At 38.7% G+C, this 24,665-nt stretch overlaps 3 protein-coding genes and 1 long non-coding RNA gene across 8 annotated transcripts in view; 1 reads left to right on the top strand and 3 right to left on the bottom strand.

Moving 5' to 3' along the window:
- LOC119617847 overlaps positions 1-10,234 on the bottom strand; it is a 150,866-nt gene extending 140,632 nt beyond the window's left edge. Inside the window, exons 1-2 of one of the 2 annotated variants that reach the window (XR_005234268.1) lie at positions 9,001-10,234; positions 7,255-7,390 (exon numbers count right to left, since the gene is read on the bottom strand). This is a non-coding gene — a long non-coding RNA (uncharacterized LOC119617847). The other variant, XR_005234269.1, reaches the window with a different exon arrangement.
- Positions 10,235-10,442: 208 nt separating this feature from the next.
- On the top strand, positions 10,443-15,083 carry LOC108249690 (catechol O-methyltransferase domain-containing protein 1). 3 transcript variants are annotated; one of them, XM_017439250.3, is made up of 7 exons: positions 10,443-10,555; positions 11,858-11,982; positions 12,080-12,185; positions 12,756-12,874; positions 13,273-13,327; positions 14,044-14,177; positions 14,255-15,083. In XM_017439250.3, the coding sequence occupies exons 2-7, from the start codon at positions 11,878-11,880 to the stop codon at positions 14,405-14,407; spliced, it is 672 nt and encodes a 223-aa protein (XP_017294739.1). In that variant the 5' UTR covers positions 10,443-10,555; positions 11,858-11,877; the 3' UTR covers positions 14,408-15,083. The 3 variants fall into 3 exon arrangements, with proteins under 3 accessions (XP_017294739.1, XP_017294731.1, XP_017294724.1); XM_017439242.3 differs by having other exon boundaries at positions 10,453-10,560; XM_017439235.3 differs by lacking the exon at positions 10,443-10,555 and adding an exon at positions 10,774-10,915.
- LOC108249683 (voltage-dependent anion-selective channel protein 2-like) lies at positions 14,640-18,534 on the bottom strand. Its single transcript, XM_017439225.3, has 9 exons — positions 18,391-18,534; positions 17,150-17,221; positions 16,969-17,018; positions 16,556-16,708; positions 16,429-16,481; positions 16,115-16,342; positions 15,791-15,941; positions 15,630-15,687; positions 14,640-15,530 (listed from the first exon to the last, which is right to left on the bottom strand). Exons 2-9 carry the CDS (start codon positions 17,214-17,216, stop codon positions 15,439-15,441), a joined length of 852 nt encoding a protein of 283 aa, XP_017294714.1. The 5' UTR covers positions 17,217-17,221; positions 18,391-18,534; the 3' UTR covers positions 14,640-15,438.
- A 652-nt stretch (positions 18,535-19,186) lies between these two features.
- On the bottom strand, positions 19,187-24,209 carry LOC108246865 (sphingomyelin synthase-related protein 1). 2 transcript variants are annotated; one of them, XM_017434619.3, is made up of 6 exons: positions 24,021-24,209; positions 22,613-23,198; positions 21,826-21,921; positions 21,600-21,717; positions 21,364-21,514; positions 19,187-20,766 (listed from the first exon to the last, which is right to left on the bottom strand). In XM_017434619.3, the coding sequence occupies exons 2-6, from the start codon at positions 23,173-23,175 to the stop codon at positions 20,462-20,464; spliced, it is 1,233 nt and encodes a 410-aa protein (XP_017290108.1). In that variant the 5' UTR covers positions 23,176-23,198; positions 24,021-24,209; the 3' UTR covers positions 19,187-20,461. The 2 variants fall into 2 exon arrangements, with proteins under 2 accessions (XP_017290108.1, XP_017290117.1); XM_017434628.3 differs by lacking the exon at positions 24,021-24,209 and adding an exon at positions 23,590-23,921.
- Between the last annotated feature and the right edge of the window lie 456 nt (positions 24,210-24,665).

The following is a 24,665-nucleotide window of genomic DNA, read 5'->3' as shown; positions in this document are numbered from 1 at the left end:
ACCGGACTGTTGTTCTTTCAGTCTATGATTGAGCACAGCTGAGCATGGCTCGATGGCACCCGAGAGAGGACTTGAGTTTCATGTTTGCCAATCTTTCTTTATACCCACCCCTGCTGACCATAAATACATTTTTATGCCTCCCGGAGAAATGCTTAAAGAAGCAGTTTGTCCGAGTCCTGCTGGCACTCGCGGGGTAATATCCTCGGCTGGCGGTAGCAGCAAAATTCAGAACACGTCCTGAAGACTTTTCCAGCCTTATTTGTTTGGGTGCTTTACATTTAAACATAAATCTCCCTCGGTTGTAAATTAAAGGCACAGTTCAGATCGTCTGAAATGGGCTTCTGAAGCGAAGGTTATGAACAATTAATACCGTACTTGTTGTGGATCGAGTAGCTCTTTGAACAACCTCAGTTTGAAGAAATGGAGTTTAAATGCGTGGATGCTGATTCAGCATTCGCGCCATTGCTTTCCTGTTTTTTTTTAATTTTTCTATACATTTTTTTCCAGTCTCACTGCTTACAGCTCCTTCAGGAGGCAGGTGCGATGCATTTAGTTTTTGTGACTTTTACACTTTTCAAAATAAACTCATTTACAAATATTTTTTCCACAGAGATCCCTTCAAATGCTTCAAAGATGTCTTTAAAATCTGCTTCAGCTATGTGCTCTATTTTTGTAGTCTTGTGCTACTTTTAGCTAGCATCCTGCTTCTTGTAGCTTTAGTATTTTGCTTGTTTTAGCCTTTAGCTAGTGTTTTGCTTCTTTTAGCTTTAACCACTAAATTTCAGCTTCTTCAGCAAATTTCAGCAGTCATTCAGCCCTCAGCATTCCCACTGCTTCTTGTTTTGTTCTGACTGAGTCACGCTAAGGGACATGGGTTGCTGCGGTCTTGTCAAAGATTTCATTGTGGTTCATAGAAACACTATTTTATAAACCATTTCATCTTTGTCAGTTTTGCTTTATATGATCATTCACATAAAACTTGCTGGTATTTACAAGCGTGAATAGCAACAGTAGCAGCTACCTGTTGCATTTCTGCTGCAGCTACTTCCTGCAGGAATATTGTATTTTTTTTCCAAAATGCCAATGAAATGCAAAATACATGGTGTAAAGGTTTTAAATAAAACTGCTATAAATATTGTCTGCCACCTTTCATGCAAGGGTTTTAATCTCAGATCGTCTTAGTTAAGTTCAGAAAGCTTCAATAAGCTTAAACTTAAACCTAAAATGTGTTCTACCAAATAGTTCACCCTAACGTTAAGGAGTTCTGATTTTATGACTTAAAGGGTTCAAATCCAGAGATTCCAGTAGTTATATTTATTTTGGATAGTTGATGATTTTTACTGAAACTACAATATTTAATTGAAAAGTAAAATTCATTTCATGCATTTTAAGTGATACATAATTTAAAAATGTCTGACAGAATTCTTCAAAAAAACAAACTTCAGGAAACATTTTGACAATTCAAACAAGCATTACTGTAAATGACTTAAGTTTTAACCCAAAAATCACAACACTTTAAAAGGCCTTTAAAATTCCAGCTTTACATTAAAAGCTCTATAGTTGGAGCCATGATGTCGTAATGGGACGCTGGCCTCCTAAAATTCATCAAAATAAAAACTCTTCATAATTAAACACCAAGCACGAATAGGTTTTTAAATCCAGCTGAGCAACAACTGATTTCAAAACCTATGGCTGTTCCACCAAGCGTCCCTGGACCCATTCTGACATTTTTCAGATCTTAAAAAGAGCATTGACACATACATGCATGCAGCTGTTCTTAATGCCTGTTGTGCAATCTGGAGCAGAAACTCATAAAGCTTTGAGCCAACCAAACGGGACTGGAGCAGACTGAAAGACCGGCCCCACATGGTTCCACAAATACTGTAACGCAGCATTCAGAGTCATTTTCCAGTCAATAACAAGATGATTGGCTGGCAGTGGCATGTCTAGTTAGCGGGACATTGTTGCGCTTGACATTTATCATAGCTGCAGGGTCGTGAACTCGAAGCTAAACAGCATCTGAATCATTAAATGTGAGCGGCTGCAGCTTTGCCGGCTCTCAGGCGCTGACTTAAGTGTTTTCATGCTCAAATGAGAGACTAACTTCCGCTAAGCTAAACACGTCTTTGTTTAAAATGGGACACGATGCGCTAAGAGGGGCTCTTACTCTGGTTTTAGTGAAACAAAGGCTGCCTTAACAAGGGAATGTTTTTTGCTACATTTGATACCAACACCACTGACTGATGATTTTCTGTAAACCAAGTCGTGTGTTTTGTCTCAAGAAGCATCTTTTCTATTGAGTAGAAGACGAAATGAAGCATCCCAAGAACAGCTGACACAGATTGGACTGTCAAAAAAGATGTCAAACAATACCTCCTTTCAAGGAAAAGCCATTTTGGAGGGCTGTAGTTGAAAACATTTCATATTAAACAAGCAGAATTTTGACCAATTAATTCAGCGCAGATTCTGCAGCATAATAAAACAAACCAAATAGCTCCATTTCCACTCTTAAGCTGAAAGAAAATAGGATGCTCAATAAAAACGCTGCACTGGGCCTCCTGTTTAAAGAAAGGAAAAGAAAAATCAATGGCTAGAGGACGAAGAACCTATAGCCATCACTTAATTCTCTTATCAGTGTGATTTAAGGGACAAGGATGATGTTAAATAACTGTAAATCCTTATCTTTGACTTTGTGTGTGGTTTATGGCAGTTTCAACTGCAGTTCGGAGACAGAATGTCCATACCTTCTGCGGGACCCACGATTTATAGCTTTATTACTCTTTGTCCAAAAGAGCAGAGAAACATAATTGAAAGGAAGAGATAGCAGCGAATAAGTTAAAGGGGCACGCAGGAGCTGAGAAGCATCAATGGTGCAGACATATCAACACGACAGTTTTATGGCTTAAGAGTCAAAGCACTAGTTTTTTGGGGGGTGGGGGTCCCCTTCCTCAAAACAAGCAAGATCCAATTTTCTGATTCATCTGCAAACAGCCCAGAATGAGTTTAGTATTTGGGCAGTGGGCTCAAAGCTGGGCTACATGATTGCAGAGGTCACTGAAAGGCCTTGTCGACTTGAAGTCATGAGTTTGCACTCACACTGTCACAGGCCCGCTCATATTTTTGCCCTCGGTGACAACAAACCCATTGTTCTCCCTGATAAGGCTTCGGTGTGCACAGTAATGGGAATTAAGCAGGGCATAAGTCACAGAGAAATTGGGTGACAGCAGATCAATAAGATAGCGGTGAAGCCTCGGGGACCATTAGTGAGGAGGATCCCTTTGTTTGTTCAACGCCGGGGAAAGAGTCAGTGGACGTTTGGTTTGGAATTAATTGTCTGAATTAAGATCAGAACAAGCTTATGAGAGAAGGGAAAAATGTGCTTATGGGACAAGTTTGCTAGTTTTCTAAATTATTCCATTGTTGTCTGTTTTAATCTGCCGAGCGCCTCGGCTGGGATGGGTTTCAGAGCTTTGTGACTATTTGAAAGAAAAAATGTGCAAAATTTAGTTCAAGTTAAAAAAAAAAGAACCACTTCAGCCTCTGGTAGAAGACCTGAGCTTGAAGTGAAGAGGGTGAGCTGGGTGTTTCATATACACAGTTAGAAGGTCATAGCTACTTCATAAAGAAAAACAAGATACTACAAGTTAAACTAAATATTGTATTTTCAAACCTAGAAGATTTTAAATATTTAATGAATTTAACGATATTTTCTGTTTGGTATGAATCACAATCTTTCTTTCATTAATGGTAATACTGTTAACTCAACCCACTGTAGACAAAAACATTTGTACTGATTAATATATACTTATATGTAATTAATAATAGGCATTCATTAACGGTTATCTGATCTAAAACTTCATCAATTTAAGCTGCAGTTGCCAATATATATTACATAGTGTCAAAAAATGAAAACAAAGGCTTTTAGAGGCAGAATCTAATTTCTTTCCAACACAAACTATCTAGTTAAAAGTGATCATAAAACCCTAGATTAAACCAAGTCTCATGGTTCAGATGGCAGAAACATGAAGTGACAAACACTAACTAAAAGTATTTTAACTGAAATTAAAAACTGACTCCTGATTCTGACAAAACCTCATTTTTTTGGTCATGCTACTTTCACATCGACTTGCTTACAAAATAAAGTGTATTACTAAGAATGTGTGGCTTACAGAAACTGTAGGAAATATGTAAGACACAATTAAAGGCACCCTGCAGCCCCTTTACGACAGCCAGAGGATGAAAATGAATCGACCCTTTCTTTTTTCTTTTAATAGTGTTCATAATGATTCGCCAGAACATGTGACAACTCTGATAAAACAGATTCCTTCATTAAGTTCTTAAGGCAATTGCATATTGTTGCCATCACTCCAGGACATCCCCACTTAAATGCACAGATAATTTGATGTTGCGAAGCGTTATTCCTGCCCCGTAACCAGACCCCAGCCAAGTGAGCAATGTGCAAATGATAACTGAAGATATTAATTAGTATGTCACAATCCTGGCGAGCGCACTTTCACTATTAATAAATTCCAAGTCATCAGGTTGTGATTTAATTATAAATTATGTAAATGGTTGCCATGAATCATTAAGGTTTATACATTTTATTATCTAAATGGGAACGCAGGATGAAAGTATATATATCACCATGATGAGGATTTACACGTCCGTCTGATGACTGCACAAGAATATTCAGTGACCAGATCACAATTTCTAATGGTAAAAACACCCCCCTTATATAGTTAATTTTTCTGGAAACTGTCAAGAAATGGACTAAAAACAGTGAAAGGGGAACCAGAAAATCTTCAGAAATCCTGAAAAAATGTTGCTCACTTAAAAAAAAAAAAAATCTGGCTCCTTGGAAAAAAACTAAGAAATTAGAAAAGATATTTGCCCAGTATTGTATATAGAAAAATATGAGTTATTGCTTCCATGAAAGTAATCAAACAATCATGTTACCTTCTGAACCAAGTCCAGAGTATCACTGAATTTTCTGCAGAAGCCACAAATGAAACTACCACAGCTGCACCAAGACCACCCAAAGTTTCTGCAGCAGATGTCAGACGTTTTGTGGAATTCGTCAACCTGATAATGCAAAAAACCTGAGCTCAGTGAATAACATATTTTAAGGTCTACTTTAAGGCAACCCTTGATGTTTCCCCCTGTAACCACTGGTTGAGACAACAGAACCTAACCTAGTAGTGTTTAATGTCTAAACCTAACCTGATGGCTTTGGTGTCAAATCTAACCAAACAAGGAGGAAAATGCCAAAGTCCACTGTGTTTAAACAATAAAAACAGAATAAATGTTGTGTATTCACTAGGGCTGTAACAGTCTGTTTGTATACTGTGGTGGTTATATACAGACGTTTGGAATAAGTACAGGGAACTACAGGACAAATACATCAGTCTGAGGCAGTGGTGTCCAATCCATCTTCTATTTTGCCTTCGCGACCTCCCTCTTTTCCCCATGTTGCATCTCCCTGTATCTCCTCTCACTGTCCCATTTCTTCCCGACGGATAACTTCCTGCACTTCACTATTCCACCACCAGGTTTCCTTATCTTTTCTCTGTCTCTGTCCTACATGTCTCTCTAATCACTGTAGCTGTAGTAGCCCAGTCATCTGGAAGGTCTTCCTTACCACCCAGAGCCTTTAGTGCAGGGGTGTCCAAAGTCGGTCCTCGAGGGCCGGCATCCTGCATGTTTTAGTTCTCTCCCTAGTGGTTGTAACAACCTCCTCAGCAAGTCAGTGTTCTGCTTAGGCCTTCTAATGAGCCATCATTTGATCCAGGTGTGTAAAACCAGGGAGAAAACTAAAACATGCAGGATGCCGGCCCTCGAGGACCGACTTTGGACACCCCTGCTTTAGTGTCTCCTTTCAGAACTCCTCATAACATTCTTCCTTCCACAACTTCCACCATTTGGTCCTCTTCTCTGCCTTTACTGTGTTCCTGTTCTTCACCACAACAGTCATCCTACACACCACCGTCTTATGCTGCCTGGCCACGTGCTTACAGTCCACCATCTCCCTCAGGTTACCTCTGCCACACAGAATGTAGTCTACCTGCGTACCCCTCCCTCCAATGATGCGAGCCTTGCTGTCCTTCCACTTGGTCTCTTGCACACAGAACACATCTACTTTCCTCCTCTGCATCATGACCTCCAGCTCTCTACCTTTGCCTGTCATTGTCCCTACGTTTGGAGTTGCTACCCTCAGTCCCACACTCCTGACTTTCCTCTTATCCCTCTGTCTCCTGGCACGTTTCCCTCCTCGTGGTCTTCAACTAACTGTAACACAGTTTCAGCCGACACACCGTTTGTCAATAGCACCGGTGGCGGTCATTGTTAACCAGGACCTCAACCGATCCAGTATGGTGTCGCTTGGATGGACTCGCATGTTAGTTTGGGCAAAAATGTTCTACGCCGGATGCCCTTCCTGGCACAACCCTCACCATTTACCCAGCATGAGACATACACTGGCTTGTGCTCCCTAGTGGCTGTTTTATATTGAATGATTCTGTACAGAAAATGAATAAAAAGTCAGGAAAGGATGATCAAAAGCAACTCTGTTTTTGACATTTCTGAGTCATAACCTGTTTGTTGTATATTTTTGGAAGCATAATCAGAAAGCTAACTTGATGCTTTTATCATTTTTTCCACAATAAAATGAAAATCAGATGGCCAAAGCCCTTTTTTTTTTTTTTTGTTAACCACTTTTCTTTTTGTGAAGTTGATGTATTGCCAGGAACAAGGAGTATATTTGGTCTGAAGAGGCCTGTCATATCAGACTGTCAGGCTGCGCTTTTTGATGGAGCTGTATCGCTCGTGGGACTGTCACTCAAAAAGAGAGACTGCTGCCAAAGTCAAACTTGAGAGTTGAGACAAGCGACTTACATGACATTTCGATGTCTGGGAGGGAAGAGGGAAAAAAAAAAAATCTTTAAGAGCTGAGTTTTGTGGGGCATGTTTGCTAAGTGATAAAATGTAACAGCGGGTAAAGATGGGGATGGTGAAGATGTCACTCGAATCTTAAAGTGTTCTCAAATGTCAAGTAGAAAAAAACGATAAGTGAGCCATAAATTTCTAAAGAAAATGGGTAATAAAAGGAGATCGGTCTCATCATGCTTATAAAGCATACACATTTCAGGGAACATCATTTCTCCAGCACGTGACATCATAAAACACAGTCGATAACAATGCCAGAATACCAGAAAATTCCCCAACCTGTTTAGTGTGTCTGTTATAGCATTTACTCACTCCAGAGGGTCACTCCAAGGCGAGCTGCACACCTCTTCAGCCCAGCTGGCAGCCTCCCAGCTCTCCTGGAGGGGGACTCTGTCCTCCCCTGCTGTCTGGACTCTGTCACTGCGCAGGAGTAGCCAGGCCTCCTCGGCTGCAAATCGGAGAGCAGAGTGAGCGTCAGATGGCAAGTTCTCCATCAGGCACAACAAGGAACAGGATCGCTTGTACATTCTAACCGATCCAACAGTTAAACACAGACGAGTCATATTCATGGACTCTTTGCACATTTATGGAAGTAAAATCTCCTTATTAGCCTGTCTTGAATAGTTATATTTGTGCAAAAAAGGAAATGTATCACTGCTCACTTATTTTACAAAGCTGCTTAATCCTGCTCAGGGCCGTGGGGGGGTGGTGGTGTGCATCTTCATGGTGGGGTACACCCTGGGGAGGTCGCCACTCCATCACAGGGACGACGACAGACAGCCATGCATGCTCACGCTCCCTCCCAAGATCAATTCACTTAGAATCACTAATTACCCCCGTTGCCTCGCAGCAAGAAGATCCCCAACCTTAACTGGGCTCTTTTGATGTGGAGGTTGCATGATCTCCCTCTGCATTACATCAGGTGCTCCACTTTCCTCCCACAGTCCAAAAACAAGTTAATGTTCAAAAAAAGAAGACCACAGTTGAAGCCGCTTCTTTCCACCACACCACATGGGAGGAACAGATCCAGTAAACTCTCTATCCTTGCGCTGGAGATCAGAAACTTCGATATAATCCAGAATTAACTGTGTGAATGCTGATTCAGCACATCAGCAGTTCGAAATCTGCATACTTTGTGCAATTTTAACCTTTCATACAACTAAATGTTCAGCTCATTAATACTTCACAACTTTATTTACAAATGTTTTCCCCAAAGAAATACACTTTGGGAGTCAAAAACCTTGTTCTCTCTGAAATCAGCTTCAGCGTACTAGCTCTGTTTTTATCTTCTGATGCAACTTTTAGTTTGTAGCTAATGTTCTGTTTAGCTAACATTTGACTATTTAGCTTTTAGCTAGTGTTCTGCTTCTTTTAGCTGCAACTACTCAGTTTCAGCTTCTTGAGCACTCAGCATTCACACTGCGCTTTTGTAGAAAAAACAATTTCTCTAGTATAAGTTAAGCCATTTTTAATCATAAAACTTACATTTGGGAACTAAGAAACTCTTGAATTTAGACTTAACAGTTCAACAGTTTTGAGCCAGTGAAGGCATTTTTAAAGTTTGACAGTTTAATGGTTTGTTTACTTTCCATACCTTTATTTCAGGGTGTATTTTATTATTAAAAAATACTCTCTTATTATTAATATTCTCTTATTATGCTTTGACTTATTTGTGGGTTCTGGCTACAGGCAGCTGCCCTCATCAGTTACAGACACACATTAACACACACTGGTTTAAAGACCTGACTCTATTTTGCCCATTTAAACACCTTAAATGCACACATAAACACTTCCAGGGTTTCTGAACCCAACGATTTCACTTCCAGCTTAAAGGTTAAAACATTTAATCCACAAACAAAAACACAGCAGACAGCACCCAAACAATTTCACGGTCACAAATGTACAAATTGTTTTTAGTCGTGCAGCGTTTTGGGTCAAATCTGTGTAACTTATAAACCTTACAAAGAAAGGTGAACAGTTCATGAGGCCACCTGTGGAAAAGGTGACAGTTAAAGAGAAGCGAAGACATTTGAAATGAAATGAAGTGTTTTGGCCTACCATTTTGGCTCCGTCCTGGCCTGAGTTCCTCCTTGAACTGGACAGCTCGTTAAAGGTCTCGCTGCACCTGGGGTGTGGGAGCGGCTGCTTCTCTCCAGCATGGATCGAACTTCACTAGTTTTGTTCCATTTTAGAGACATTTACAGCCATCCATGCATGGCTCTACATCTCTCATTCACACTCATGTTGGTTTATTATCTTCTGTTGAACAAAACAAATCAGAAAACTGAACCCACTTCTGTGTGGATTCTCCTCTTTTTTGTTACTAAACGAACCCAGGTTGGTATCAGACAACTTCACATCACAGGACCCTGAAAACCCTTCAGTTAACTGTGATTACTACGAGGAGGGATAACCAAAATGTTACACATGACAGTGCTGCCCCTCTGTGCATCAGCAAAGTCATTACGTTTTTTTTTTCCTTTAAGTTATTTTTTTACAACCTATTGATCTCCTTTCATAAAGGAAGTCAACGCTTGTAAATAATTCATCATAATAACCATCCTGTCTTTATTGTAGTCCAACAACATTAAATATGCAGGTAAAAACTTAAAAAATACAAATAACCGGTATGATTAAGTACATATTCAGTTAGCTAGTTAGTTAGTTATTTTGAATTTTGCCAACAAAAATTAAAAAATACAAAAATCTATACATTTCTAAACAAGCACAGATAATAAATATACACAAAAAACAAAATGTCAAACATTAGATGGTAATGTAATCACCCATAACTCACCAGCAGAGGGCGGGGAAACAAGGTGCTTTCATTATTATTATTATTATTATTATTATTATTATTAGAAGACTCAGTTTAAACCTCTTGATCCATCAGGTTTGGCTCCTGCAATAACATTGAACAATTCTGAAACAATCCCATAAACGGGGGTTAAAGTAATAATAATGTAAACGCCAGTGCAATAATGCATAACAAAAATGTGCTTTAGTGTTTAAAATAACAGTTTGACTTTCACTTTTAGGAAAACATAGCTCTTGGTCTGTCTATGCTTTTAAACATATTCAATTCTTGAAGCTTTAATGAAGAAATATTTGATAGTTTAAATGCATATTGCAGGTTTTATCCGTTTTCTGTGTAAGAAGCTGCTCTTTGAGACATTTCATACATGAAATGATGATGAGAAAGATATGAATTGCTTCATTGGAAGATGTGGAAAGATATAAGAAATCCTGCATGAGAGCGATATTCACTTCCTCCCAAAAGCCAATGCATTCAATTTATAAACTATGAACACTGTATTTAAAAAAACAATGTAATTACTCATAGTTTATAAATTGAATGCATTGGCTTTTGGGAGAAAGTGGATTTAAATCGCCCTCATGCAGGATTTCTTATATCTTCCCACATCTTCCAATAAAGCTCCACATGCATGTAACTTTCCATCTGATAGAGGGCGTTTGATTTAGTCCTGCCCAAAGCTGCAGCAGGTCATATGACCATTATTTATTTATTTTTGGCAGACCGACCCTCTCGGAAATCACTAGAAATCGTCCAGCTGTGTTTTGTCTGCAGCTCAACAAACCTGCTGCACCTGAGGTGAGGTGAGTGTTTTCATCTTTACTGGGAAAACGCTGTTTTTTTATTGCATTTAATTCTTTTTATTTAACGTTTGGCGCTCAATGTGATCCACTCTTCTCTTTAAAAAAAACACCATATATTAACACATTAAGTACATGCACGTAAAATGTATAAAATGCTTATAGTTTAGGTCAAAAGAGTGCTCCGCCTTTCCTACCGGTACTACGGTACGGTGATGAGGCGACACGGAAGACTTTCAACGACGCACAGGCCGTGGACCTTACTTTCAAATAAACATGTCTTATCGAAACGTTTCCAAAGAAGCTCTGGTCGGGTCCATTACACTCGGGGTTGTTTTTGTCGCGGGGTATTTCTACGGTAAGAGCGAAGACAGTAAGGTTTTTTAAACTGTACGTACAGTCTGAGCTATAAACGATATTTGCTACAACAAGGTAACCTTAAAGGCACAGGTGCGCATGCGCGTTGCTTAAGTTATTTACTTAGTTTTCATCAATTAAATGCTTTTTTATGCGGATTACAGTCTATATAGTGAAAAAATAACGTTTGTTATTGAGTTTTTGTGTTTTGTTTTACATATTATAGCTGAAATTACAATGCTATATGGTTCAAAATGGCTTTAATAAAGCTTAACAGCACATAGTTATTGTTTACTAAGGACAAACAGGCCTCAGCTGGAATCAGAATTAAGTGCCTTTTTTGTTTTAGCTTTGAATAAATATAGCTAGGGGAAAAATCTCTTACATTTACATGTGATAAACAAAAATACTATTATTATTATTGAGCCTTTTTCTATAATATTTCATTTTCAGGGGACATTTAGGGTATAAACTGTAAACAAACAAGGCAGTGATGATTGTAATAGTATGTGACAGAGTGTGATTTTTGTTAAAAAATGCTGTTTTTCAATGATCCTGACTTTTACAGCCAGTTAAATTGCCTCCAGCGTTCAGGGTAAGAGAATAAAACCAGTAAAACATAAATGTATAGCGCTCTAATAAAACCTAAATGTCCGGTGTTGTACAGAAACCAGCCTGGCGCTCTGCAATCCAGAAACAGGAGCACAAATGAATCTAATTCAATGCATTACAGTAAAGCTCCCAAATTATATTGTCTTACAATTTCCTGTTTTCGTTTTGCTTTTATCTGGTTCTCTTGCTGTAAATGCAATAATTTCATTTCCCCACTGAGATCATTTGAGTCAGATCAAATCTAAATTAACCAGGCTGCAGTTTACCAAGAGACGAGCAGCCTGACGTCTTTGGCCTCTTAAGATCCTTACTGTTTCGTGTTTGGCCCCAGGAAAGAGGAAATCTTTCAGAATGAACATCTTCAAAAGCCACAGCAAGGGCAAAGACAACCCGCTGATGCAGTATGTCCTCAATCACTCCTTGAGGGAGCATCCCGTCCTCCAGAAACTCCGACAGGTGAGAGCACATCTGGATTACTGCGCAACTCCGGGGCAGCCGAGCTCAAAGTAACCCTGAGAAATCTGAGCAACTAGTTTCCGCTCGTTTCTTTCAGAGGACAATGGAGGACTCCTGGAACATCATGATGGTCGCCTGTGAGCAGGCGCAGTTCATGGCCAATCTGGCGAAACTAATCAAAGCCAAGAAGGCGTTAGAGATCGGTAAGTGTGTTGGTGTCAGGTTTGTTTCTGAAGTGCTTTACAGTTCAGTCAAAGAGTTACAAAAAACAGAAAAAGCAATAAAATATAGCAGTTAAAGTTAAAGTTTAGCTGTGTAAAAGTTAATATCAAATCTAAGACTGATGCAAATCTTAAAAGGAATTGCAGGAATTTAGTCCCACAAAGCATGTTTTTATTAAATAAATGGCAAAATCTTCATTGGGGGAAAGACTTTTTTTTAAATTACAGTAGAGTTTGTTTTATTTGTAGTCGGACCTAAAAATCTTGTATTTTAGTCCATTTTTGAAGCAACAGAGTCAGACTTTTTTATCCATTTGTTCTTATTACTGAGAGGATATCGATCCTGAATCAAACAGCATAAAGAGCAACTGGTAGTGGCACTGTGAGCACATTTTAGTACCTTTTTTTGCCAGGAGATCAGCTGCAGGATGAGTGGAGCAGGTTAAACTGGGTCATAGACGTATGGGATATGGAGCTGTAAAAGTAATCACGGTAATCTGGTTTTCTCTCCAGTCGTGTCATTATTTTAGCACCTGTCCACTGCATTCACAGGCGTATACACAGGCTACAACACGCTGAGCATGGCCCTGGCTTTGCCTGAGGACGGAGTCGTCGTTGCCTGTGATATCAGCGAGGACTACACGAACATCGGCAAACCGTTTTGGAAAGAGGTAAGAGCACAAATTAATTCTCAACGTTTACGCCACGTGACGCTGAGGGGATCAAACACGGCGTAAACTGATGTTCCATCGTGACAAAGTGCTGATCAGTGTAGAGGATTATTACACACCACAGGGAACAGATGTCCATTCAATAACTGGTGCAACATTTGCAGTTTCCATCCATTCAAATGTTTTTTTTTTTCTTAATTAATAAAAGGTACATATTGATAAGAATGAATAAACAAATAAGTAATTGCAATATTTACTGTTTGGGTTTGGGACACTGGCTAAAAATGATTCCAAATACATTTTAATTTGTCCCAGAAACTAAAAGCAGACGGCCCTCTCCTCAGCCTAGATTACTTGTTTGCTGTATTAACTTTTAATATTTGTCTTTTGGTTTATAGGCTGGAGTTGAGAAGAAAATCAATCTACAGATTCAACCAGCCTTGAATACCCTCGGTACAGTCACGTCTTTTTACAAATAATTTATATATATATATATATATATATATATATATATATATATATATATATATATATATATATATATATATATATATATATATACGATGATTCAAACATATGGAAATCATTTAAATGTCCATCTCCTTGAGATAACAAGTCTTGATGTAATTAAGTGTTTTTACACCCATAAATGTTCTATTTATGGACGCTTATTTCAATAAATGCCCATAAATATACAGTGAATACATCCTATTTGAATTTTAAGGGTGTACTTATTGGAACACAATTAAAACCATCATACCTCCACCACCACCATGCTTGACAGCTGGCATGAGGTGTTTGTGTTTTTTGGATCTTTTAAAAGTCTTGCAGTTTGTTTGGAGGTACGTGACATTTACAGGAAGATTCTTTTAACGGACAACCCTTTGAAACAAGCCGTAGTTAAGTTTGATTTTAATATACTTTATATATTTTACATTCATTGTGCTAAACGAGGCCTTCACAGCTGTACTTTTTAGAGGTTTTTTTTCTGAACATTGTTTTCACGTTATTGATATTCGAATCAAGTTTGTTGTTTTGTTAGAAGCTAAAACACCGTGGACTAAAACGAGACATTTATGTAGTTTTTGTAGTTATGGAGTTGCATATCAACTACGTAAGTATTGCACTAATTCATCACAATCTCATCCTTTTTTTTTGTTTGTTTTCAGACGATCTCCTGTCTTCTGGCCAGGCTGAAACATTCGACTTTGTCTTCATCGACGCAGACAAAGTCAACTACGATAATTATTACGAAAAGTCTCTGCAGCTGCTGAGGAAAGGAGGCATCATCGCAATCGACAACGTAAGCGCGTCGAAGCGAGACAAACATTCGTTTTCGGTGGCGGATTGTATGAATGAACACCCTTTCTGGTGCTGCAGGTGCTGTGGGGTGGGAGCGTGCTGAACCCGTCTCCTGATGACGCCGACACCGTGGCCATCGACAAGCTGAACAAGAAGCTGCACAGAGACATTCGGATTACCTTGAGCATGCTAACGGTGGGAGACGGGCTCACACTGGCAGTCAAACTTTAAACTGAAGAACTTACTGGATGTCTGAAAGGTGTGATTCATATGGGCTTTTTGGGTTTTGTAAAAATGAAATACAGTCATTAAAGTTCAGCATGTGTTTGCAGATATATGAAGGTTGTCAAAACTGAAACCTAGCCACTCAGTACAGGTGCTTTACCACATTTTCTTGTAATTATATGACTTTAAAGGGCAACTGTTCTATTAATCTATTTTAGTTGGAATGACAGCCAAGGAATTTTTTTTTTTTTTTTAATACCGAACATTCCTTTTATATTCCTTGACTCCACCGTATTGCCTGATTACGTACTGTATGAAGATGACATGAAAGAATAAAGGCAGATTTCAGGACTTTATTGTTTTTGGTAACCCACAAACTCCTCCTCTATTAGCGTTGCAAATCTCACACAGGAAAAGAGGTGGAAAATTCACTCAGGCTTTCACTTTAATTGCAATGAGGGGGGAGGGGGGTGCATTTAGCTTCATCCTGTTGCTAAGGAGATACTAAAAGTGCCTGAAACTCATTATACATCACAATAAAGTCTCTAGGAAATGTAAGTGAGGAGCAGCAAAGACACCAGCTTCAGTCTTAATAACATATTTAGTTAGTGTGAACTAACACTCCCAGAAAATCAATAAAATCTGTAACTATAAGAGAGTGAGATCTTAGATAAAAGGTATACTCTAATGTGCAAAAATAACAGCTTAGTTTTACATTCTACTTCACCACACTTCAGCAAAATAAGGTTCTGAAAAACTGGATCGTTGAACTAAAACAAGCCAACTTTCAACATAATCTGAAGGACAAATTGGCAGAAGGGGAAATGACCTGATAAATAAATACAAGTGGCTGAGACATAATGACTTATTGAAACCACAATGACAGGAGCTTAGTGAAAAGGATTCTGTGTGCTGGGATTTCACTTGGTTTTGGCCTCGTCTTTAAAATATTTTTTGCTGACCGTTTGAGAACACTGAAGACCAGATCCTGCTGATATTCTTCTATTAGAAAAAAAAAATAAAGTAGCAGGTGACTCTCACGCCTCCAACTCCAGGCCTAGACCGAGCTTGTGACCACCAGCGTTGATATTCTTCCCATCTACTAACGCTGACAGGGTGAGTTTCATACCTAGAAAGTTGTTTTCAAGTCAACAACAAGTTGCTCAAAATGCTTTAAAAGGTGTTTATAGATGTTCCATTATTTGAAAATAAAAATAAAACTTCTTACCAGGCCGCAGAGTCTGGGTGTATCCAATTCCTACCAAGCTGGCATTATTCACCTTTGCCTGGGGAAAAATTTAAAAATGTCCAGATTGTTAAAAAAAAAAAAAAGATGTTTTGTTTTTTTTTTTCTTCTACCAAACATTAATCACCTAATGAGGCACTTACTGATATGGAGGCATTGGAGTCTAACTGGTATTTAGCAGCGATTCCAAAGCGAGTCCCGTTGCTGCCTGCGGTCCAGGCCAGATTCACAGCGGTCTCCAGACTATCATTTACCTTCTGATAAATGGATCCACCGAACTCAGCACCATCATTTCTATGTGGAAAAAAGAAATATAGGGACCGGATTAATCAAAGCTTGATGCTCCTAAAGCATTCAGCTGAAAAACAGTGCCTGTTCATAAAAATAGAGCATTTTTGAAAGCTGATTCTGTGGACTGAAAGTTCTTAACCTGGCTGAGTTGTATACTTGCTCATTTTAAGACATACACGTTGGTGTGGAGCTGGAAGTCCCCAGTCTGGTAGCCAACAGCAAAGTTGCTGTGGGTCATCCGAGATTTGGCCGAGTCGATGGTCATCTGGTAGCCTGCGAGCCAGCCCTCGTAGCCGGCCACCCCCGCCCCGTGGATAGTTGGGCCGGCAAAATCTAAATCTACGTCGACGCCGACGTTAAGGTGCTCCCGCTTATACAAAGTCTTAACTTTACCACTTTTCTTGCTGGGAAACAAAACAGAAATTACACATTAAGAACGCAAAGATAAATGGATTATGTTTTAATTAGATGTCATTAGGATCCACTTTACCCGGTGTTGGGCGAAAATGTAGTTTCAAAGTTAAGTTTCAATCCTTTGGTGATCTATAAGAAAATAAATCATTTAGAGTCAGTAAAATAGTAGAATGAGCAACAATAGGGCAAAGGTTTTATCTTACCTTATCCTCAACACAAACTTCTGTCCCAAGGGTGTTCTCTGTGGTCCACTTCTCTGTGAATGTCAGCCCATATTCAGCCCATTTGTACTTTGTTTCCAGGGCACCAATGACCTTGCTGGTGTCAACATTAGATGAGCCAGATGTTTTAAATTCCTGAAAGGAACATAAGAGGATATTAATCCTACCTGGACACAATACAGCATGGAAAAAGTTTCATTATCTTTCAAGGATAGAATACAAACTGGCTGAAAGAAAGTAGATCAGAGGCTAGTACAGATAATATTTCAGGAAATATTGTTGATATAACTACAGACAAATCATGAGCTGGCAGTGTTGATAAGGACTGCCTTAGCTTATTTCATAAAGAACTGACCACGTCACACTACAGCAGAATAACAGACAGTTCATCTCACCACTCCGGTTGAAGACTTGGTCTTCACATCAAGCTTAATCAGCCCAAACCCTGCAAGGACAACAACAGTGAGCGGATCCTTCCTGTTCTGAGAAATCTATTTCAACAAGCAGAACTGTCCTCTGCATGTCAGCAAATGTAAAACCAAAAAAAAAAAAAACAGTTATCTTGCTCCCAGTTACCGTATCCTTTATTGAAGATGTCCTTTGCTGATTTTCCCAGATCTGCATATGCTGGAGGAACTGCCATTTTCTCTGAAAGTCAAGAGTTAAGAGAGTTCAGAGGTGTTACAAGACCACAGAAACAGACAAAAAAAGCAACAAATTACAAACACAAGACACCAGTATCAGTCCAGTTTACATTTATTAAAATGTGACTTATAAAGCATTAAAATTGGTAATACCAATTGTTAAAAAATATTTAAACTTTTACAGTAAGTTTATATATTTTAGGCTACCAGTTTGGTCAGGCTGAATAAATATTTTCCATTTTTCCAAGATGACTGGAGAACAAAACTATAGTATTATTCCTTATTTACAAGGTAAATAAGGAAACAGAAACATGTTGTGTAAACGCGATGGTTGGTTAATAAGAGCAACTTTCTGCCTGGCCTTTCCTTAAACAAGGAGCATAATAATTTAGTATTTAGTAAAAGAAGGTTATGGTTAACAGTAAGTTTATATTTCTGTGATAGAATAAATAATTAAACAATAGTGTGATTTTGATTGAGTCAATTGGTTTGATTTATTGTAAATGATAACACATTTTTTGTTTGCACTGAAAGGGTTTAAAGAATCAAGAGTTTGGAGATTACCATTTGCAAAAGTTTCAATGTCAGTAACCGACTCAACCCTAAAGATGCAAGACTATTTTTGCGCCAAATAAATGAAAGGATTTAAGGGTTTCAATCATAAAAGCTGTTGGTTTAATTGTGTTTTTTAACTCAGTGGCTCTTAATGCGGTTCACCTTAATGTGAGTTTTCGTTTGCGTGACACCCAGACACTGTCAAGGTTAAACTAGAGGCTGCAGCACTTTACAAACTGCTTACAGGAATATTAACACACAATTAAAAAGACAAAACAAAACAAACAATAACCAAAAAAACACTGCTCAATGGGTTAATTTCTAAAGAGAAGTATAAGCGAGGCCATTTCGAGGCAAACAGCACTTTAATGACTTGCATCTAGAATACATCTAGGTAACAAAAGCTTAAATTAAATAGTCATGACAAGGTTTAAATTTTTTAATTTATATTATTTTCCAACATAAAACAAGCCAACATTAGCCACTATGCTAACGAAGGAGTTTAAACTTAGACTGTGTGGCGGTATGGGGCGTTTTCCACCAGATAAATTAGCTGTCAGCTTGCCACAAAACTCGAAAAAAACACTTCACGAACAACCAAAGTAAGAAAATACTCACCGAGATACGTGACCGTTCAATTTATTGCAGCCTACCAGATTAAAAACGGGTCTGAATCCTTGAGAAAACCCGGCGTAGGACAATATGGAGACACGCAATACACACCCCCACTGACCTCGACGCCGCAGGACCCTGGAATATAGGCGTGTCCTTGTGTGCCTGATTGAAATTAAGGCAAGATGTCAAAAAATACACCTCCACTGACAAATTCAAATCATGATTAAGTGATTTTTTTCTGTCATGAAGTGCATTTTTTTCTTATTCGTAAGTTATAACATTTATAACAAATTTCCATGCCCTGTAAACTGGCATAAGAAAGACCTCTACATTACCATGGTAACCAATTGTCAAAAAACGTGAAACTTCATTATATTACTCCAAGAAAAACTTATTTTGGAGAGGAAATTTAAGATTTAAAACCCGAATAATTCAAGTTCTAACATCGTAACAGGAAAAGACAAACTATGTTTTATGAAATGGTTAGTCCTTTTTTGTAATTAGGGTAGAAATCCCATAATATTTCATTGTGATGATGAATATCAAGTAAAAAAAAAGCTTTACTGCATCTTGCAGGAAAGAAAAAACTTTTCTAATAAATGTCTCTGAATCTATTTTAAAAAATAAAATGGACAATTATCTCCACATTATCCTTTTTTCATTGTTAAACTTTACGTTTAGGTAGATTTATTGACAGCAATTTTTGAAAATAAATCTATGTACAAAAACATTAGCTCTTAGGAATGTTCAAATTATGTCATACATGTTCATGTGGTTGTGTAACAAGTGAAAACAAAACTTTTTTTCAGCTTTTTAATGATAGAAATGCCAGACCAGAAACAATATGGCATTAAACAACATTATCCTTTCTCAATTAAAAGGACATATTGGAGTGTTAATTCTATTTAGAATAATAATATTCTAACACACTGCATTGACCAAACCAATGATCACTTCTTAAAGTGGCAGCTTTCATTCAATGAAATAAAGCCTTCTTTGAGATCAACATTACATTTAAACAGCACATATTCAGTCAGTACGTAGTAAAAAGCAACTGTAAACATATTTTTCTGTGTGCGTGTTGTCCTAACTCTGTATAGGGGAATACAAAAATATCTATTGACATTTATAAAATAAAATAAATACAAACACGTTTTTTAAGGATCTGTTTAGTACAGATTAAAGTCAAAGGATTCATAAGAGGGAAAGCTCTTTCTTGGTCTTATCCTGGGAAGTTCCAGTGTATGATGATCTCGTTCAGCTGAAATTATACACATATTTAACAAAAAAAACAAACGTGAAAAGGTCTTAAACATTTCTACAAAGCAGACTCTATCACTGAAATACTCAAGGTAATTGGCATTAAGACGTAGAAAAAAAAATTCTAAATATTTGGCTGATAATGGCATTTTTTTAAGTATCTTTTCTAAAAGAAAACAAATCATAAACCAAGAAATCAAAGAATGTTGCTGTTATTAATCTGTAACAATTAGCTCTAAATTATGAGCAAATCATTTCTGCATCAGATTTTGTCATACCTTAATGCAAACATGACCTCAAGGAGTGCAAAAGGCAGTAATGACATCAATTTATAAATATCACATAAACTATGATTTACAGATCAGAGTCGTTTAAATCTACACCACCTGTTGAACAGTGAGCCACTGTGATGGTTTCATCATTAATAACCTTGAAGATAAACCAAAACTTTGCATGAATTCAAATCAAATTTTACTTCCACCAAATAAAAGATGTATTTTAACACAGGATATGATTTCTTAAGTTAAGAATTCAGTTCATGCTACATGAAATGATATCCCTTTAGAGGAGAAAAATTAAACTATTTGGTGCGATAACGCTCCTCTGGGTTTAATTTACCAAAGAGATGTGGGAGCTTCTCAGAAACCTGTCGATTTTGACGAATGTCTAAAAAAAAAAAAATGGTAACAAGAAGCGTGAATAACGACTCAAAAATCAACTAAAGTATGTCTCTATCTATCCTATCAGGTTACACCTCCTCGCTTGGCAACTTGACAAAGCAAACATTAAAAAAAAATAAAAATGCAGCTATTCATTATCCAATGAGCCTTTTCAACACAGCGGGTCTAGAGAAGGGCCAGCAGTACTCGTTGGGGACGGGCCCGTTGACGTTGCACTCGAAGAAAGAGAACATGGGGAACCAGATGCGGGCCCGCCGGCTCTGCTGGTACGCCCGAGTGTTGGCTAGAGTGTGGTAGTACAGGAAGAGTCTGGTAGTGATGTAGAAGGCGATGAACACGTCGATGGAGTAGTGTTCGTGAGCGGCCAGGATGAAGAAGATGCCGAAGAGATTGAGGACCCACGACAAGGTGTGAATGAAGTTCCAGCTTCGTGGGGTGTCTGTGACAAAGGCGAGCAAAACGAATATTAAAAAAACGATCCAAAATATGTCAGACTCTCACATCAAGCTCCGACTAACAGAAAAATTTTACATATGTAGGCAATATTTTCACACTAGCTACAAGGAATCTCCTTTGATTTAATATTTATTTATTAATAACTGCCTTTTCTTTCAAAACTATAAACCAAACAATGTTGTTTAAGATTTGTTTTAATAAAGAAACCAGTTGTTTAAAACTTTTATTTTAACTAGACTGATAAAAATGGCTTTGCGTATGGTTTAATTATAACAAAGAGAGTTGAAATAGTCATTATAAAAGTGTAAAAGAGCCGCTAATGTTGGGAGTAGACTGCTGATTGCTTAATATTCAGTGTGTTTTGACACAAGTGACAGTAATCTTCCAAAGGCAGGGCACTTTGTCTGTTGTTGGTGAAAATAATTTTTAAAGATATGTCTCGACAGAAAAAAAAAACCCTCTTCTTTGTCTGACAGTAAATCTGTTTCTCTCCTAAAAGAAGTTTTGTATAAAAAACAAGATAAAGAACGCCAAAGAAATTCTAAAATTCACTACAACTGCTGGAAGAGCAGCCACTCACACTCTGTGACGAAGAAGTTAAGCATGGTCAGAACGACAGTGTGGCCGCTGAACATGTAGTCGCCACACGTATGAACCCCTGTCAGCGTCATTCCAAACCCACTCCAGATCGCCACGGCCCGCTGCAGCTTGGCCCACATGTCACCATACATCTACAAGAGCAGACAACAAACTGATAAACAAGGCGAAACAAGAAACGCATGACAAACGACGTTAAAAAAAAAACGGTCCCGTTACCTTTCCTGAGCACTGCAGATGTTGTCCCGGCACCGACAGCGAGGTGACGAACATGGTGATGCAGCGAAGCATGAAGACCGTCCCCATCAGGCTGCACATGCGCCGCAGAAGGATGGACCTGCGTGTTGGGAGGACCAGAAAGTCGGATCGAGCAGCGATTCCGGGGAGCACATTGTTAGCAGCTGTTATCCAACAATAAAAATGCTGAACGGCGTCCGGACTCTACCTGTGTTTATGGAGCAGCAAAACCAGAAGCCAGATGTTACAGAGAATCACCCCACACGCCTCAGCCATGGCAAAGGCCCATGGTATTCTAGGCACGCTGTGAAAGAGTTAAAAAAAAAAAGAGTCAACTAATCAAACAGGAGAATCAATTAAAAACCAAACAGACTATTTGAAGAAAAAAAAAAAGTCTACCCTTGTAAAAAAATGAAAAAGTGCTGCTCAGTTGAACACTGAATGTGCTAAACAAGCTAATTCAACAGGTCTTTTTTTATTGAAAAACCTAAACTAAAAACTTACACTATAAACAAAAAAATAATAATGACGAATTTCTTTTTTTGGGGGGTAGATTAAATGATTGGTAACCAACTAACATTGTTCATTTTAGCTCATATATCTGGAGTCATCCTGTGACCCAAGAATAAATATACCACCGGGCACGCCGCGCCTCTAGTTTTAATTGTAAATAAATATAAATACTACAAATAATACATGCATAAAGGTTACACATTTCCCAAGCATATTGTCTTGAATACTTGTGCTTAAATGGCATATTTAAAACCATAAAGTATTTGATTTAGCTGAAAATATGTATAGAAAATCTCAGGCTGAATAACTGGAGCATCAGATCTCTTTAAGACAAAGTGAATTATCCATCAGAAGTATTTGAGGATAATAACAGGGCAGCTATAAGAAGAATAAAATGAGCAGATTTGTTTTACTGAGTTTGCTTATATTAATTTGTTGATTCTTTGGGGCGTAAAAAGGCTTTGGCAGGCAGTCATACTAACCTGTCAAGGAAAATGTCTGGCAGTGGAGGGTATGTGCGCATGTCCGGCACCCTTTCGTGCACGATGACCATCACAAAGGAGGTGAACCCAAACACAAACACCACATACACGGAGCTGAGCACCGTCTTCCAGTACTCAGGGTCCAGGCGCCTCATCTGCTGCTTGTACTTCCCGTTAGTGTACTGGTTGTGGTTGTACTCCTCTCCCACCGGGGCCGTGTCGGTGCTGTCACAGTCTCTGCCTTGGTCCCCGTTACACAGCCAGTCCAAGTTGCTGCCAGAGCTGGAAGGAGAGAGGCCGTCAAAGGGAACGCCCAGCTCCTCCAACACGTCAATGTTCTGTTTCTGGAGCTTGCGGATGGACACCATGAGCCTCTTGATGTCGCCCAGCACCTTGAGCTCCAGAGGCGGTGAGCGGAGGTCATACTCACTGAGGGCGAGCAGGCTGGTGCCATCCAGCCGATGCTTGTTGCACAGCAGGTCCACATAGTCACAGAAGCCCTCTTCTTTTAGCCATTTGGCAACGTGTTTAGGCGTCCAGCGCCGGACGCTCAGCTGGGTCATTTCCCCTTCCTTCACTCTGAAGGCTGGAAAAGAGGAACAGAACCGTGTCAGAGCGAGCTTTCCCAATATCGATCTTTATAATCCTCCTCACCAATAAACAAAATAATCCACGAGGAGCTGGGCTAAGTGTTAGGCACACTTATTCTGCAATACCACACAGGCCTAACAATGCTGCATTACTGATAATAAATTTACTTTGTGGCAACATTAGAAGGGACAAACAAGAGGAATACAGGGAAGTTGAAAGTTCACAGTTTCAGCAACTTGATGAAGCAAATACTGACAAGAATTAGCTAATCTGAATTTGCGCTTTCATGGATAACACAAAAAATGTAGTAAAAGAGCCAAAATAATCCTTTGGATATGCAGTAAATTTAGGGTTCCAGTAAAAACAATACATAACGATTTACTGACCGTTTTTTCCAACAATGATAGCCAAGAATATCCCACAAAAAAGGTCATAAATTACTATTTCTGTTGTTACAAACTTTTAAAATCTGTTGTTAGGGTAAAGACTTAGTTGTCTCGTGTAAGTGATGCTAAAACACTGGATGCAGTAATTTACAGAGAAGGTATTAATTCTAGTTGTCAGTAAATAGCTCATAACATTCACCCACCTATAGTACCCTAAATCACTGATAAACAGTTAAGGATGTCGGAGACTCTTAATGCTCAGTTTCTAACCCAAACAATATGTGGAGCCAAGTATTCCTGAATTAAATGTGAAACCAAATCAACGCATCCTCTTTTCTATCCCCACAAAGCATGCCCTACAGTCCTGCCTACCTAGCTAGCTAGCTGTTAGCTTCTGCTAGCTTGATAGCGATACGTGTCCCTTTACTCACCCGGTTTGAGAAGTAACCGAAGACAACACGGAGCCTATTTGTTCAGCTAACTAACCAAGCGACATCCCAGCAGAATTACCAGAAACCGTACTAGCGGACTGTGCGGCGACAACAACAGCAGCTTAGTGGGAAACATTTCTCAAAGGATTCGCGCTTGTTAGCATAAACGCTGATAAGACAAGGCGCTAATGTTCAGAGTAGCTGCGCACGCAAAATCTGCAGCGCGGCGCTTTGAGTGAACGCGACAACAGCGACACCCAGCGACGACAAAAGGGTACTGCACCTCTGCAGATTACTAGGAGTTACATTACTTCAATAATTATTTTCTAAGTAATGTAACTTAGAGCTTAAATTTAAATGCAACCAGTTAACGAGATTGCTATTATAATTTTTTAATAAACAAACCTAATAATGTAGTATAATCTGAACAGTTCTAAAAGTAAAATCATTTCTTAAAGGAATGCATGTCGCCCGCCACCTTTCACGTTTTACACTGAAATCTAAATCATATCTTCTTTTAAGATATGATTAAGTTTTAGCTGCACAATGTAATGCAATATTACAAAATATTTCGTGTTGGCTAATGTCAACACCTTGAATTGGATCGACCACAAAAGTTAATAGGTTGACGACATGCATCGAATT

Source organism: Kryptolebias marmoratus, linkage group LG17, assembly GCF_001649575.2.
Source record: "Kryptolebias marmoratus isolate JLee-2015 linkage group LG17, ASM164957v2, whole genome shotgun sequence".
Taxonomy (NCBI): domain Eukaryota; kingdom Metazoa; phylum Chordata; class Actinopteri; order Cyprinodontiformes; family Rivulidae; genus Kryptolebias; species Kryptolebias marmoratus.
This window is presented reverse-complemented; position numbering and strand designations above follow the sequence as displayed.

Coding starts and splice junctions, on each gene's coding strand:
- LOC108249690 (XM_017439235.3), top strand. CDS start 10,834: ATGTCTTATCGAAACGTTTCCAAAGAAGCTCTGGTCGGGTCCATTACA. Junction 10,916..11,857: donor TGTCGCGGGGTATTTCTACG/GTAAGAGCGAAG, acceptor GTTTGGCCCCAG/GAAAGAGGAAATCTTTCAGA. Junction 12,186..12,755: donor CAAGAAGGCGTTAGAGATCG/GTAAGTGTGTTG, acceptor CTGCATTCACAG/GCGTATACACAGGCTACAAC.
- LOC108249683 (XM_017439225.3), bottom strand. CDS start 17,216: ATGGCAGTTCCTCCAGCATATGCAGATCTGGGAAAATCAGCAAAGGAC. Junction 15,942..16,114: donor TTCCAGCTCCACACCAACGT/GTATGTCTTAAA, acceptor TTTTCCACATAG/AAATGATGGTGCTGAGTTCG. Junction 15,531..15,629: donor CACCCAGACTCTGCGGCCTG/GTAAGAAGTTTT, acceptor ACAACTTTCTAG/GTATGAAACTCACCCTGTCA.
- LOC108246865 (XM_017434619.3), bottom strand. CDS start 23,175: ATGACCCAGCTGAGCGTCCGGCGCTGGACGCCTAAACACGTTGCCAAA. Junction 21,922..22,612: donor CCAGACATTTTCCTTGACAG/GTTAGTATGACT, acceptor ACTCTTTCACAG/CGTGCCTAGAATACCATGGG. Junction 20,767..21,363: donor TAACTTCTTCGTCACAGAGT/GTGAGTGGCTGC, acceptor CCTTTGTCACAG/ACACCCCACGAAGCTGGAAC.